Source organism: Drosophila willistoni, chromosome 3R (genome assembly GCF_018902025.1).
Source record: "Drosophila willistoni isolate 14030-0811.24 chromosome 3R, UCI_dwil_1.1, whole genome shotgun sequence".
NCBI classification, from domain to species: domain Eukaryota; kingdom Metazoa; phylum Arthropoda; class Insecta; order Diptera; family Drosophilidae; genus Drosophila; species Drosophila willistoni.
Window position 1 is genome coordinate 15,466,324 of NC_061086.1, and position 16,707 is coordinate 15,483,030.

The following is a 16,707-nucleotide window of genomic DNA, read 5'->3' on the forward strand; positions in this document are numbered from 1 at the left end:
AATATGAATGACCTATTAGTAGTCTACAGTTGACTTGATCAAGTGATATTTGATATCTAGAAATTATATTCCTTCCTTCCTCATTAGAATGATTTGAATGAATCTTTTCGAGTTCTGACTACGATCAGATCAGAGGCCTCTCTTTCTTTTCTAAAAACCTTCTATATTCCCTATTTGGTTCCTTATTAGCTATGTTAATTCTATTCTTTGTCTATTACTTTATATTAATTTGTCAATGCGATTCGTGTCGGTCCATATACAGTTGTAGGTTTGCTCCCCTCATCCAGTTGGGTGGAAGGTTCTGAGGTCTCCGCTTGAGCTCATGCGAATCTTTGTCCTGGAGTCTTACGGGCCAATTGTCCGCTTCAAGGTTCAGACAATTACTTAGCCTTAAGGCTAATGCAAAACGAAGATTTAAAATCAAGTTAAAAATCATGTAGAATTCTGAAAGTACAGTAAGTAAGTCATTCGAATTCATACGATTAAGTATTTTGCGATAAGTGATAAATTTAGCTGAAAGCAATCAAAACTGATTAAAAATTATATAAATCTATGAATATTGATCTACTCCAATTTTAAGTTAAATTTTTTAAGTTTATCTCCAATTCTTTCTGAAATTACATTGGAAAATATTACCTCTGTCCTCGCAGCTAATATTAAACAAAGAGTTTAAGTCTTTGACTTGGAACCTAGGTATTTATATAAATAATATACTGCGTTTTATTTCTGCCATAGTTGTTGCAATATTTCAAAATCTGTTTCAAAAGAAAGTGTTAAATTTGTGCTTAATGTTTTAGTGTTGTAAAGAATTTGTTTTAAGATTCATTCGATTTTTTTTTTAAATAACTGCAAAGTTATACTTTACGCGGCTTATAAACAATTTAACAAATGTTAATTTCATGATACTAATATTAAAATATTGAATTACGATTAAAACCGGATCTGCGTAAGAATATATAATGAGAAACATTTAACTTGTTTTTGTTGTTCTAATAATGCGAGCCTCCTTTTTTTTTGCTTGTTGTCGAATGCAAGTATAAAATAAATATATGCATATATATAAATATTTACATCGTTGTAATCAGTATAAATATTATGAATTGCATTAATGCACAATCATTTGCCACCGAATTCTCACACATGGAATTGGAATTTTGGTTCCGTATAGGTAATTCCCCTGACTGTAGATCACAAACTGTTTACCATTTTAATGGGATTTTCTCTGTCTACATTGCGGCAGACATTTCAATTAGTCTCATATGGAAGGCACGCACAATACACACACACATACATACCTACTTTTATATGTATGCAAGTGTTGTATGTAGGTAGATAATAAGGTCTATTTTAATGTTTTGGATGGAAACTAAATAAGTCAATACCCCCCAGAGGTAGTGAGTAAATGAGCAAGTGAGTGAATGAATGTCTGGTGTGTGATGTGTGCATGTTAATTAACTTCCTCAACTAACTGATTTCGATTTAGTGTGTATTGGATAGATACCAGTAAGAAATAAATCATAATCTAAAATCAAATTGCTGAGAACTTTGTCCGGAACTAAAGGGGGAGGCCTATAAAAAATCGCTCAATAAATAAAAGGAAATGTTTTTAAATGTTGTTGTTGTTATTGTTGTTGTCGGTCTCTAGTGTAATGGAACATTTTGCCATTTTCATTTTATTGTCAACAATTCAGATAAAAATCACACAATAGTATTAAGCTTAGCTCTCAGCTATAAATCTCTCTCAGTCTCACTATCTCTCGCTCTGTATGAGTTGGACTTACTAATTTAGTACAATGCTCATTGGCCTATAGAATACGATATTATATCCAGTTGTATGTGTGTGTGTGTAAGAGATACTACAATGTATATATGTATACTTATCAGCTGCTCACACTTACTGCCCGTCGTTGTGTACATATAAATGCGTCTGTTATAAATTCTCAGCTCAATTTTGTGCTTGATCCACAAATCGTCAAAACATTCCCGCACCAACATCATTTCAGTTCGGACAAATTATTTCTAAACGGGTTCCTTTTCAATATTACGTATACGCCGAGCTGTCATCATCTTATTTTCCATTGTTTCTTCTAATTGATAAAAATATTAAAAATGGGTAAGTGGCGAAAGTTTCTTAGAAATTAATTCAATTATACAGAAAGCTTATTTAAGTATCACTTTAGTTTGTCGTCCGAATGTACGTCAGTTTGGCAATGACTATATAAAGTATATTTCTTCTGATTTATTGATAGGAGGATGGCTAAGTGTTGCCATGAATTATGATAATAATTTGTGTCGTGGCCTCAGAAAATACGTATTGCTCGTTTACGTACTATATGTTATACCCATTATCATTACCAGATAATCAAAAATCTCAACAATGAATGGGTATGAGTGAAAGGCATTTTAAAGGAATTCAAATCAAATTTTTAAAACAGTTTCGATTTGCGCGAGTAAGTGTCGAGTTCAAGAGTGATTTCAAATTTAAATAAAAGTTACCTAACCAAATCATTTCTTACCGAACTAGTTATTGAAAGGACTACCTAACCAGTTATTGAAAGGACTCCGCCCTAAAAAGTCTATAAAAAAAATAGGGTAGTTCCCACACTGATTAATCCCTATCACTAAAAAACTATCAAAATCGCAAGACAATGTATTATCTACAGACTGTCTAAGTAGCTAAATATATTAATTAGAAACTGCAAATGTTTTCAATCTGAATTGTCGACGTGTTAAATATTATTTAACCATTAGCAATTAGTAGATCAACTTGTTACCTGTGTTTTCCATCTTTGTTTACTCAACTGTTGGCACATTGTCTAAGAGACCTATTTCCTCTTTTGGGTGATAAGTCATAAACATTGAAAACAAATCTTTTGATAACCTTCATAAAGCAAGAAACCTACCGCCAAAGGCATCTAATCATTTCACTTAAATTGAGAATACTTCAAAATAAACCGTTTAATCCAGCATATGGAGTGGTATATTAGCCAAGTTAATAGGCTTTGGGAAAAAAGTAGCTGTTTGGCAGGAAGTATAACTTATCCTTGATCTGCATATGCTTGAAAATTTGCACCTGTTATAAAGATAATGATTTAGTATTTCTTATTTACTTTCATAGGTAACTATAACTTTAATAATATAGCTTAAAAACGTCATAATATTGGAGAGAAATTTCGTTGTTCAAAATTAAGTTTTGTCAATTATTATCTAAACGGAAAAGTTTCACTCGCAGCATTACGTATACGCCTAGTTGTTACACTTTTTATTTAATTGCCTGTTCTAATTGATAAATTGTTAAATATGGGTGAGTGCCTAAAATTGTTTATAAGTATTTTTTGTTGTTTTGTTCTCGCTCTCATTTTGTTTTTGTTTTTGTTTTTTTTTTCTGGCCCACTGATAAATTGTAGGTTTAAGTGTTGCCATGAATTATATTAAATACAATATGATAATAATTTGTGTGCGTTTAGATTGTTGGCCTCAACAATATTACTATATAAGTATTGCTCGTTTATATATATGTATAGCCATTATCGTCACCAGATAATCAAGAATCTCTACATGAATGGGTAGGAGTAGTGAGGCAAATTCAAAAGGGCTTCAAATCAAATTGTTACTTTGAAATTAACTCTGGCAAACAGTTTCGATTTGTGCGAGTAACCGTCTAGTTCGAGCAGCTAGTCCAAAAAATCCTTTAAGGATTTCTCTTCTATTCTTTGTAAGCATAATTAAATAGATACTTAAAGGACTCTTCCTTAAAAATAAGGAATAATCTCTTCTTTGTTGCTGTTGGAATAATTTCTAATTAAAGAATTGTCATCAAACCAATTAAAATCCATTCACGCACTTTGTGTATCTGTATCAAAACTGTGATTTAATTTAGTATCTACAGAGTGTCTTAGTAGCTTAATTGACAGACTCATAAATGTTTTTTACTCTGAATTGATTAATATGTGTTCACGTGCTTTAATGATTACTTAACCGTGAGCAATCAGTAGAACAAAATTCTTTTAATTTGGCTCTTTTCTTATTTGTTATTTGACAACCATTGTGACTATTTCTTTTTGTGCAAGAGAACTTGAACTAATCTTTATAAAGAGATAGAAACCTTATGGAAATGTATAAAAACCAAATGGCAAAAACATTTAAATAAAATCTAATTTTGTTAGATTACTTATACTAAATCATTTAAAGAATGTTGGTCATAGTTTTCAGTCTTAAAAGATTTAAAGGCTTTGAAGCTAGTAGTAGCAAGTAGTGTGAAAATATTAATCATCCTTTAATACAAACATATTGACTTCCAAATATTAATTTTAATTAATCAATTTTAGAAGCACATATATTTCTAATATTAGTGGCAGATCTGGAGATGCATTTTAGGGGGGGGGGCCCTTTTCAACCTCCTTAGATCCGCTACTGGGAGCACATTGTCAATTGTTCTCCCACGCATTTTGCACGTGTTAGTCATTGTTTTAGCCAAGTTAGTCATGTTTATTGATTTGGTCTATTGACATTATGATGATTTTGTTTTCTTCGATTCGAAATTACACAATAAGATAATTATGTAAGCCAAAGGGTGATTTTTATTGGTAATGACACAAAGGGAATATAACCAGAAGGCACTTGAAGATTAGAGTTTTGTTGGAGCCCAGTTACCTACATTTGGCTGATCGGCAAGTGGATGCGGCGCCTTTGCATTGTGTAAACAAAAACAATTTGGAGTGGGATACTTTTTATATATTTTTGCCAGGTCTTATCTGCTATTAATATATGTATATACTAACAAATATAGTTCAAGTGCAAGAGGCATATATTGTGAAAATTTCAATTTGATGCCACTAAAGAGAGAGATTACTATTGACAATGATTACTAGATGAATGTGCCTTGAAGTTGAAGGGGGTTTTCCTGATAAGATAATGCATTTGTAAGCCTTACCCTTACCCTTGCCCCCATATCTCCCTTTCTTGCCATTTTCGCAGTATTGATTAACACAAAATCTTTAAATTCTCCGTCTTTAATTGATTGCAACTGAATTTCATTTTTCAGTTTTCAAACGAAAGTAAGCCAAGTAACATCGTGTGGCAAATACTGATTTGGCCATTAGGAAGAGAATCAACAATAATTAAATTATATAGTCATACTCAGAAAATCATCTATATACATGTACAATTTTTTTTCAATTTTTGTAATTACAAATAATGATATCACACATTTTTGTTTGTCACAAATATTTTATCGCTTTATTTTTTTTTTTATTAATTTTGTTTAGTTAATGGTCTGGTGAAATTTTTAAATTGCTTAAATAATTCAATTCAGGCGGCAGACAGGGAGAAGGGTCAAGGGCATTATGTTAAAATGATTATTTGTTTAAGCCATTTACTTAGTCCAGTTAGCATAACAGACGATTGAATTTCAAATGAGATGCTGGTTAAATGTGCAAGGGATGGAGGGGGATAACTATCATTAGGCCAACTGAAATGAATTTTTAATGATAGACTTTCGCTTTGTTCTCTTTGCACAGCTGCCACACGTGAGGTGACAACCGTTTTTCCACAATGAGTTCGACCGAGCAGACAACAAGTGTTCAATATTCCTATACGGAAGTTAATTCTTTTCAAATGAGCGAAGGATATTCAAGAAAGATGACACCCGAACCAGTTAAAACGGGACGCATTTTCTTGGCTGCTGTGGCAGGTGAGAATTTTGTTGTATTTAATTTATTTTAATGAAGTTTCTAATTATTTATTGCGACTTGTGTGTGTGTAGCCAATATGTCAGCCTTTGTGGTTGGCACTTGTCTGGGCTGGACATCGCCCATTGGACCCAAGCTGAAGAGTGAAGATACCTCGGATTCACCATTAAGTAGACCCATCACTGCTGAGGAAGATGCCTGGATTTCATCTTTGATTGCCATTGGAGCTTTGGTGGCTCCATTTGCGGCCGGACCGCTGGCAGATCGCATTGGACGCAAATGGGTATTGCTATCGAGCAGCCTTTTCTTTGTATTGGCCTTCATTCTCAATATGGTTGCCTCAGAGGTTTGGATCCTGTACCTGTCCCGATTGATTCAGGGCTTTGGAGTGGGCTTCGTCATGACTGTACAGCCCATGTATGTGGGTGAAATCTCAACGGATAATGTGCGTGGTGCCGTTGGTTCTCTGATGCAATTGTTTATAGTGGCTGGCATTTTATATGTATATGCCATTGGACCGTTTGTGACGTATCAGGCTCTGCAATGGTGCTGCATTGTGGTGCCAATAATCTTTGATGTCTTCTTTTTCTTGATGCCCGAGAGTCCTTATTATTTTGCCGGCAAGGGTCGCAAAACCGATGCATTGCGTTCCCTGCAATTCTTGCGTGGTCAGAGCTCACAAGGCGTACATGACGAAATGGCAACTATTCAGGCAAATGTAGAGGACGCGATGGCCAACAAGGGAACCATGATGGATCTTTTCAAGAATGCCGGAAATCGCAAGGCATTGTTTATCTGCGCCGGCCTCATCTCGTTCCAACAGTTGTCGGGCATCAATGTGGTACTCTTTAATAGCCAATCGATCTTTGCCAGTGCCAACACTGGCCTGGATCCGGCCGTGGCCACCATTATCATTGGTTGTGTCCAGGTTGCATCCTCGGGGCTAACTCCCATTGTGGCCGACCGTTTGGGCAGAAAAATTATGCTTTTGATCTCGGCCAGTGTGATGTCAATTGGATTGGCGGCTCTCGGTGCCTTCTTCTACATGCAATTGGTGGTACAGGATATCTCTATGGTCGGTTGGATGCCAGTGCCAGCTTTGATTATCTACAACATTGTCTACTGTACTGGGTTTGGGCCGTTGCCATGGGCGGTTCTCGGTGAAATGTTCCCTGCAAATATTAAATCGGCTGCCTCCTCAGTGGTCGCCTCCACTTGTTGGACTCTAGGTTTTGTTGTGACTCGCTGGTATCCAGCCCTCGATGCCCTTGGATCGTACTATTCCTTCTGGCTATTCGCCGGCTTTATGGTGGTGGCCATCTTTTTTGTCCTCTTTGTGGTGATGGAGACAAAAGGTCTTAGTCTGCAGCAGATCCAGGATCGTCTTAATGGCAAACGCAACTAAAATCGATTAGATTCATGCCATATATATTGGATTCTATGTATATTAGTTTGTAAGCCTCATATACAAAGTATTTTTTATCTAGTTTTAAGCAGACACTCAAATTTCCAAAGTCTTGTTAATAATATTGTTTATATATAATAAAATAAAAACTTGCTGAATTATTTAAACTATATCAAATTTGAAATTCTGCTTTGTTTGCCAAGTTACATTTTTAATTGCATCTTTTATGGATAAGCCCCAAAAGTATGCAAATTCTTTTCCATCCAAGCACCATGTAGGATTAGTTCCTCTTATTTTGATTCTTCTATTAGAATAGTTAATCAAAAAAATTTTATTGAAATTATAATTTGATTTATACGATAAATACACAGCACTCGTCTGGCACAATTACTTTTTTTTTTGTGTTTATACCATACACCCATAGGGTGAAATGGTATATTAAAGTCGCCAAAATGTATGTAACAGGCAGAAGGAAGCATCTCCGACCCCACAAAGTATATATATTCTTGATCAGGATCAACAACCGAGTCGATCTAGCCATGTCCGTCTGTCCGTCCGTCTGTCCGTCTGTCCGTCCGTCTGTCCGTCTGTCCGTATGAACACCTAGATCTCGGAGACTGTAAGAGCTAGAGCCACCAAATTTGGTATGTAGACTCGTGTAGTATGTAGAGTGATCAAGTTTATTTCAAATTTTTGCCACGCCCCTTTCCGCCCACGCAATTTAAAAAAAGCGTTTATCTCAAAAACTATTCCAGCTAGAGACACCATATTTGGTATGTATATTCGCTTAGTAAATGCACACATTTTGTATGTGTAAAAATTTTGCCACGCCCTTTTCCGCCCCCGTAATTTGAAAAACTTGATTATCTCCCGTATTTTTTTACCTTATGCAATCAAATTTGGCACACTTAAATTTAATACTAATATCTAGCAAAATACCAAATTTGATCAAAATCGGACAAAAAACAGTCGAGTTATGCATATAAAGGTTTTTCCATAAGGCCAGAGTTGGCCGTTCTCTGGTGGGGGCGCTAGGGTGCTCGTATGATTGAGTGAGCGAGATACTAAGATATGCTTGTAAAAAGCATGTGTAAATGCATTTGTTTAATAAAGTTGAAATATTTGCTTTACTGGTGTATGGTATACCTAAGTCGGCGAGACGACTTACTTACTTCATTTTTAACTATGTAAGTAAAATGATTTTTTATATTAATGCTATATATGTAATATGGCGGATTCCAGGATATTGCTGCAATATCCCAAGACAAGTCGAATGCTATAGATTGTTCTAAGCACCAAAGACTCATTCATTTCTAAAGCTAAGTATTTTGACAATAAAAGACAATACTCGGTATATCTTTTTTGACATATTCACATGGACCATCCATTTAACAACAAATTATAACGAATTATTATGTTTTGTTGTCGTCACAACTTTTTGATAAGGCATAAGTTTTGGCGAGCATTTGTAACAGCAACATGTTTTCTCTTTTCTATACCCTTGCAAAAAGGGTATATTAATTTTGGTCGTAACTCATAGAATCAAGCATCTCAGACCATATAACGTATATATATATTCTTGATCAGCACCACAAGACGAGTTCAAATAGCCATGTCTGTCCATCTGGATCGACGCGAACTCCTCCTAGACCGTTGGTGCTGCAGAGTTGAAATAGCCAATAGTTTCGTTACTTTGTACGCAATTGTCTTAAAAATTTATATTTTAAGGAAAGATTAACAAAATAAACTTGCAAGAGTATACAAACTTTGGCGCGGTCAAAGTTAACCGCGGCGCTCATATTATAATCAGCTTAACCTCAGTCTTACTCAGTGAGTATTTTCGGCATTACTTATCCAAGTAGTTTAATGAGTATTTAAGTCTTTCATAATCGCAATTCAGTTTCAAAATATTACTGCTACGGTTCGGATGAATTTGATATATAAATTCGGCAATAATAAAAAATCTGTACATATTACAAGACACCTTATTTGGATAAAAGGATGTTGAAGAGCGGGATATATTTACTTGTGCCTTCGATTTGGGTACTCTTTAAGTTCTTACTTCTTAATGCCACTCCAATGTCCCAAGGTAATATTAAAGACTGAAAATCTTCCAATTGCTAAAAGTGTTAGCAAGCTTACACTTGGTTATACTTGGTTATACTTGGTTATATCTAACCAAATGCTTTTAAATTTTCGTTTGATGAGGAAAAGAGATTTGGATTTGGTCATAAATACAGTAGCATGTCAATAAGTGAATCATAATTGAGTTTTTGTTTCTATATACATTATAAAAGAATTTTAATATTGTATCCTAAATTTGCATGTGATTAACAGCTGTACTTAATGAGTTTTTAACTCATACTGTGATTCAACCTTTTATACAGCATGGACAATCAAAAGAGACTCTCCAAAGCACCCTCGACAAATCGGTAAGCAGTTGCTATTGAATTGTCTCACTTAATCTATCCCAATCCGTCCTCCAGAATGGTCTGCATGCGCACCACATAATCCTGAGCTTTCTGCATCAGGGAAAACGTATTCATATCGAACTAATTCGAAGCGATGGTCTATTGCCATCAACCCATTTCCTTCGCTATCAAAATGAGCGGAAAAATGCTGGTCATGTGGTGGTCAATTTTACAAAGACAGATGTTGATTTATGTCATTATAAAGTAAGTTGAAAGTTTCTTCATGACGGCTATTTCAACCAACTCTTTTAGGGATACATACGAGGTGAAGAGAATTCAAAAGTAGCTCTATCCACCTGCGATGGTCAACTCACTGGCATTATCTATTACGGCCAGGAAATGTATTCCATATATCCCCACATTGATGGCAGTGGACGGTTGCTGGATAACCATTATCTTCTCAAGTGAGTTAACTTCAGGTTATGCAAAAGCAGATTCTTTTGATTTCATTTACAGTCATGCTGATTTGAAGCATAAAAATGAGACTTTTGTTCATAATACTAACAAGGATAACTATAAATATGAATCGGAATATGAGGAAGTACAGAACAAGTTCCATCAAAGAAGGCGACGCGACGAGGAGGATTACCTGATTCATCGGCCCTACAATGCCAACCCAACATCCAGTTATGTGGAACTAGTCCTTGTTGTAGACTACAATTTGTACAACAGTTTTAATCAGGATATTAAAGAAGTGCACCGGTATTGCAAGGATCTGGTCAATGTTATGAATGTGGTGAGTCCAAATATTTATTCAACGATCATTCTTACTCTAATATTTTCTTTTTCTCAGCTTTACGAGCCTCTTAACATATTTTTAGCCTTGGTGGGTGTTGTCATATGGAACAAATCGAATGAAATTGAAATTACCAGCAATGCGACTGACACGCTTTGGAAATTCCTGTCGTATCGGAGCAAGGAATTGGCAATTACGTACCCCAATGATTTCGCATTACTTTTGACTGAAAATAAATACAAAGATGTGAATAATTATACTATATTGGGCCAAGCTTTTTATGCAACTATTTGCACTTCTACTCATTCTGGCGGAATTGTGGCGCAGCAGAGCAAAACTTTAGCTGAAGTTGCCACCACAATGGCCCATGAGATGGGTCACAGTCTTGGCATGAACGACGAATATGACAACTGCATCTGCCCAGATGAGGCATGTATTATGAATGGGATGAGCAAGGGTTTTAATCCAGTACGTTGGAGCAGCTGTAGCATTCAAAGTCTGAACACTTCTTTCTCAAAAGAAATAACCGATTGTCTGCGCAACAAGCCCAAAAAGCTATTCGAATCGCCGGACTGTGGCAATGGGTTCGTAGAGCCGTGGGAAGAATGTGACTGTGGTCTGCCGGACTACTGCGAAAATCCGTGTTGCAATGCCCACACTTGTAAGCTGAATTCCGGTGCCTTATGTGCCACTGGCGAATGCTGCGATCTTGAGACTTGCGAGCTCCAATTGGCTGGCGATCCGTGCCGCAAGGCGGAGAATGAATGTGATCTGCCAGAGTATTGCACCGGAGAGTCGGAGTATTGTCCCAATGATTTCTATCGACGTGATGCGGAACCCTGTGATGGCGGTCAGGCTTATTGTTTCCATGGTAATTGCCGTTCACATGACCATCAGTGTCGCATTATGAGGGGACCTCATGCAACAAATTCAGAGCCCTGTTACGAGCAGAATAAAGGAGGCGACCGACTAGGACATTGCGGTTACAATCGTCCCGGAAACAGCTTCGTAAGTTGCACAGATGAGAATATAATGTGCGGCAAGTTACATTGCACTAATGGGAATGGGACACTGATAATCGGAAACGATTTTTCAACTAACGTTTCCGAGTTTTCTGCTTTTGACCATTTATATAATTTGGTTGATTGTTTTGGGGCCGAGGTCGATATTGGCTCCCAATTTCTCGACCGTGGCCTAACGCCCAATGGAGCGAAATGTGGTGTCAATAGAATGTGTGTTAACCAGAGTTGTGTGTCGATTGAAGAAATTCTTGAAGCGGATTGTCCAGAAAACTGTAATAACAATGGCATTTGCAATAGCAGTGGTCATTGTCACTGCGATTTGGGATTTGGCGGAGAATCCTGTTCCACAACCGGCTATGGCGGATCTCAGGATAGTGGACCAGCCTCTAGTGTCAATCGAACGTGTGTTAACCAGACTTGTGTGTCGAAAGATGAGGATCTGGGAGCGGCATGTCCAGAAAACTGCAATAACAAGGGCATTTGCAATAGCAGTGGTCATTGTAACTGCGATCTAGGATTTGGCGGAGAATCCTGTTCCACAACCGGCTATGGCGGATCTCAGGATAGTGGACCAGCCTTTAGTAAGTCAAAAAATGTCATTTCTAATTTTAATATAAACCTAACAAACATACATTTAGTTGCAGAGCGCCAGTTCCAGTACCTTTATTTGCTATTCCTATTGATAATTCCACTTGTGGCAATCTTCTGGTTCGTTCTATTTAAAACAAGAGATTCTGCAAAAGCAGAAGAAGTTCCTTCGGCTACTGATCCAAAGAGTGCCTGTTAATAGCCTAACACTTTGCAATTGGTTTGTAGTTCGTCCAATAAAAACTATTATTTTCACAATTCAATTCAATTAGCAACATTTTTCTACCTCTTTGATATAATAAATTATAATCTAAATTTAACCTAATTATTTATCATAAATCCTTTTTATATTTATTTTGTGATCAGTTTAACAATAAATATTCAAAATAATTTGATTATAAAAACTAATTTCCGTTAGGCAATTGTAATCATTTGATACTCCTTATGAATGCCAAAGAAAATCTACTAATTATTTTAAATTATAATTAATTAATTCAACTAATTCAATAGAATTGAATTTAAATATCTTGCTGCTACTGAATTATTAATGCTTATTAATTTTCTATAATTTGATTTATTAATACATAGTTCTTGAAACTTTATACATTATTCTTGTATGTTATTTTTTAGCAAGGAGAATAAAATAATTCCTAAACGGAGAGTGTGATTAACATGGTATTTAAATTGAGTTAGACCAAATTCATTTAATCTTTTTATGTTTTAATCAGTTTTTATATATTCTTATTTATGAATAAATACCCCATGAAGGCAAATACTGTAAATCAATAAATCTTACAATTATGGTACTACTTGAAGTTGAAAAAACAATTAAACAATAATCAAAAAACTTTCAAGTGTTTTTTAAAAATTTTGCAAGGCAATTTTAAATTTATAGCGCTGCCAATGTTTGTTGGGTTTGTTTCTATTTTTACTAGCGCCCTCTATACAGCTGCATTATTTAACAGAATGTTGCTAGCCCTGAGCAGTAAATCAACTGGACTGGTCACACTAGAAGTGGGATTTTTCCAACTTTTAAATGTTGGTTACACTTTTTGCATTTTTTGTTATTGTTGTTTTTGTTTTCGTTTGTCGCGGTCGTGCGGTCGGGTGTTTCTCTGTGAATTATTTCGCATACTTTTCCGCAAACATTTTCGTTGTTTATTGATAAATGAGTAAAAAGCTGTTGGTATATATTTATCCAAACGAAATACCTATATAAATTTAAATTTACAACGCATTGCTAAATTGGTTAAAAATAATTATTATTATTCTCGTATATGATTGCGCGAGTGTTGAGTGCATGTGTATATGTGTGTGTGCTTCTGTTTGTGTTTAAGTAAATTGAATTAATAGCCCCCCTAAAAAAATAAAAATAAATTAAGTGGAGACTAAGCAAATTTTTACAAATAATTGATATAATATTGCTGGTGATTTGTGACAAACGTAACGGAATTCCAATAGGAGGACGACAAGTCAAGAGGTAGAAAAATAAGCAGAAGAAAAAGCGAAAAAAAAGCACAAAGATAACACAAATAAACAGAACACAAAGCCGTTAAAGCCAAACATCTAATTCTACATACAAATGTATTGTTTATAAGCCACGTTGTGGTGGCCAAACGGAATTTGGAAATTGTTGGCTATTTGTTTTTGGTGCTTTTAATATTCATATTACCGTTATACTGCATCTGCTGCTGTGCATCCTGTTTTTAATTTGAGCCAATTCATTTGAACGGAAGTGAGACTGGAGAGAGAATGAGGATGGGTAATCAAAATGTAGAAGCTTGCTTCTCATCCTCCTGCATCTGCTGCTGCTGCCGCCGCTGATGATTCCCATATTCAAGTCGCTGACACGGGAAGTGTGATGTCACCACATTTGCTTGCCCCTGCCATCGCTGCCACCGCTGCTGTTGCTGCCACTGCCTCTGAGAAAAACAAATTTTACTATTACTTACCGCCGTCGCTCTACAAATAAAAAACAACAACAGACGAACAAATAACAACAACAACAAGGAGACAAGAGACTATCACAGCGACTACTTGGTCTGCATTTGGATTGGATACATATTTCTCTGCCCCCTCTTAAAGAAATGTCGCCGTGCCATTTACATTATTTGCTGGCATCGGCTGCATGGCTGCTGCTGCTTTTGATCAACATATGTTGCTTGCAACAAACCGTTGATGCCACCACCGTCACCTCCACCACCGCTGCCCGCCCCACAGCTGACAACGCAAAGTCAAAAGGTGAGTTCAAGTTTTTCTTATTCTTATGTGTGTGTGTGTTGTCTGGCTAAATATTTAGTTTACTTCCCCTTTCGAAATCTAATCAACATTTCAATTTGCACATTGAGTTCAGCTCGATAAAAGTTCATCAAGCTCGTTAATACGAGAGAGAAAGGTGGGGAGACTGAGTGTGTGCTAATTTTAACCATCAACGATAACCGCTTTTTTTTTTTAGATAATTACCTCAAATTAGTCACAGCTAAAAAATTTTCAAAAGCTAACAGAGGTCTGAGTTACTTAATTTTTGCCCATGCCAAAGTATTTTCATTTTTGTCCATGAATATTAGTTTATGTCTTGTCCTTTTTTGTTAATTATTGCCTAAAATTAACATTTCCTTTAGTTAAAAATAAAAACTTTAGCTTCGTTATTGTAAATATATAGAAAATCTAGGGTAAAGACTATATGACTATATGTTATATGAACACGAAACGTCGTGGTGCACAAGATTATTTTGTATAGTCAAAGTTGTTTATATTAGCTGTTTGTTTAACTGAAGCCGATATGGAAGAGATATACCCATGTATATAGCTTTGATCAACAGTTCTCTTTCATATAACTCAAACACTAAGTGTACTTCTTTTACTCCTGGTTTCTTTTTTTGAATTTTATTACTTATTTTGATCTACGTGCGATCTTTCGACACTTTCGATAAACTTAAAACCAGTGTAGCTTATTGCCCCCTTCTCCTTGCCTTGCTCTGGCTCTCCCAATGGCCAAACAAACAACCTTGACGGGGCCATCATAAAGCTTGAAAAACCAGCTTAACTTGGCTCGGGCTTGGCTGCGAATTGTTGTTCAAAATGTGTTTAGATTTCTTACTGTTATCTCGTGCTGATGTTTTCAAGTTTTCGTTTATTTTTTTTGTCTTTTATGTAGTTTACATTTTAATGTTTATCTATAAACAGTTTTTTGGCTACTTTAATCAAAATCTCACGCATCGAGGCGCACCACATTCAATGTAAATGCAAAATTTTCTCAATTACCTTCACTCACGTACTTGCAATTTGGTGAAACAGTTTCCGTTTCTGTTTAAGCCCGAAAAGAAAAGAAAAGGGAAAATAAATGGAGTATAAAAAAATCGATTTTAAATGCATTGGCTTACTTTAGAGCAGCTACTTTTACTCACTTACGACTGTGTTTCATTGCCACATTGCCACTCGAATGTACCGTAAGTTGCCACAAACGGTGGCCCACTCTATATTTGGCAACTTGTATAATAGAGAGGCTTGATTGCATGGCAAAGTTTATTATTATTATTATTATTTTGTGTTTTGTTAACCATTTTTTATGTCATTTTGCGCAATTTTAGTCGCCTCCAACAATGTAAACAATCCAAACTTCAGTTAATGCCAAAGAGTTAAGAATGTAATTGCATATAAAAATGCTTAGAAGGTTGGCAGCAAAATGACAAAGCAAATTAAACTCTTGTCGATGTTTGTCGTGATGATTTATAGGTAATTTATATTTGTAAAGTTAAGCAGATAAACGCTTTATAGCCACGCCCTAAACCTATTCCTTGGTCGCGAGTCGCTCTCTTGTCTTATTTACTCATGTGGCAACAACACGAAAAGTTGGCCTGGCATTCTATGTGCATACATGCATATCATTAACATTACCATTTCCATAGAGACAAGACAAGAGGATCATTAATATGCGACTGGACTGAGCGTGGGAGCCAACAACCTGAGACGATTTACTCTAATGATACTTGCAAGTACAACTCGTACAATATTTCTAATACGAGAAAGAATCTTGCCAACCGGGAAACCGCATATTCTAGTGTCTCTAATAGGCGATATCTCGAGTGGACAGTGGATAGCATATGGAAGATGGAGAGGGGATATGAGCTTAATTGAAACTCAACTCAACTCAATTTACGGCTCTAGTCGAGAGCCAAGCAAAGGTTCTTAAGTGTGCCACATGCTTCAAGCTTCAAGTTGGACTTGATTGAGTCAGGTCAAAAGAATTTAAACGTTTTCAAAGCAAGCCACATACACTCACACACACATAACAAGATAGATATAAAGCAACAGAAGCTTCAAAACATGCATAAATTATTAGACTTATGGCTAGTTATGGTTTTAAGCATTTGCATAAACTGTGTAGTTACGTACTGGAAACTGTGGTGGAAAGCAGGGCCAGACTTAGGCCTGTAATATTGCAATTATCGATTCAAATCGAAACGAATCAAAATTCGTTACAAAAATTGTAATTTGCTGTCATTGAATGACCATTGTTTTGTAGCTATTCTAATATCTATATGTTATATAATTGCGAATGAGGGGAATGAGGGGAATGAAAGGACACGCGTGCCTCATTCAAGGTTCACTTTCTGACTGCCAGACACGTGTTTGGCGGGTGGTAAAACCTAAAAGAGGATTTCAATAATTATAACCCCTAAGTGAAGGAGAAACAGAAGGGGCGGGGGAGGGAGAATTCCCTTTAGTTATTAGAGGGTTGCTTCAAGTGTGACCTCAACATTTTGCTGAGATTAAATATATATTAAGGCCACAG

General features: G+C 36.0%; 3 protein-coding genes across 4 annotated transcripts in view; all 3 read left to right on the plus strand.

Annotated features, from left to right (window-relative positions):
* Positions 1-2,049: 2,049 nt before the first annotated feature.
* LOC6650105 (facilitated trehalose transporter Tret1) lies at positions 2,050-7,267 on the plus strand. 2 transcript variants are annotated; one of them, XM_015176785.3, is made up of 3 exons: positions 2,050-2,113; positions 5,520-5,692; positions 5,765-7,267. In XM_015176785.3, the coding sequence occupies exons 2-3, from the start codon at positions 5,554-5,556 to the stop codon at positions 7,093-7,095; spliced, it is 1,470 nt and encodes a 489-aa protein (XP_015032271.1). In that variant the 5' UTR covers positions 2,050-2,113; positions 5,520-5,553; the 3' UTR covers positions 7,096-7,267. The 2 variants fall into 2 exon arrangements, with proteins under 2 accessions (XP_015032271.1, XP_002074065.1); XM_002074029.4 differs by lacking the exon at positions 2,050-2,113 and adding an exon at positions 3,650-3,715.
* A 1,907-nt stretch (positions 7,268-9,174) lies between these two features.
* LOC6650106 (zinc metalloproteinase-disintegrin-like atrolysin-A) lies at positions 9,175-12,111 on the plus strand. Its single transcript, XM_023179888.1, has 7 exons — positions 9,175-9,184; positions 9,433-9,527; positions 9,582-9,749; positions 9,819-9,970; positions 10,023-10,302; positions 10,360-11,730; positions 11,971-12,111. Exons 1-7 carry the CDS (start codon positions 9,175-9,177, stop codon positions 12,109-12,111), a joined length of 2,217 nt encoding a protein of 738 aa, XP_023035656.1.
* Positions 12,112-13,274: 1,163 nt separating this feature from the next.
* LOC6650203 (disintegrin and metalloproteinase domain-containing protein 12) overlaps positions 13,275-16,707 on the plus strand; it is a 36,162-nt gene continuing 32,729 nt past the window's right edge. Inside the window, exon 1 of the mRNA XM_002074032.4 lies at positions 13,275-14,153. Within this exon, the coding sequence (XP_002074068.2) occupies positions 14,000-14,153 (154 nt within the window). The 5' untranslated portion in view covers positions 13,275-13,999. The remainder of the gene's footprint in view (positions 14,154-16,707) is intronic.

Excerpts from the sequence above, each read along its gene's own strand:
- LOC6650105 (XM_015176785.3), top strand. The coding sequence starts at position 5,554 with ATGAGTTCGACCGAGCAGACAACAAGTGTTCAATATTCCTATACGGAA. Across the intron at positions 5,693-5,764 it reads TTTCTTGGCTGCTGTGGCAG|CCAATATGTCAGCCTTTGTG; the intron begins GTGAGAATTTTG and ends GTGTGTGTGTAG.
- LOC6650106 (XM_023179888.1), top strand. Across the intron at positions 9,528-9,581 it reads AAAGCACCCTCGACAAATCG|AATGGTCTGCATGCGCACCA; the intron begins GTAAGCAGTTGC and ends TCCGTCCTCCAG. Across the intron at positions 9,750-9,818 it reads TCAATTTTACAAAGACAGAT|GGATACATACGAGGTGAAGA; the intron begins GTTGATTTATGT and ends CAACTCTTTTAG.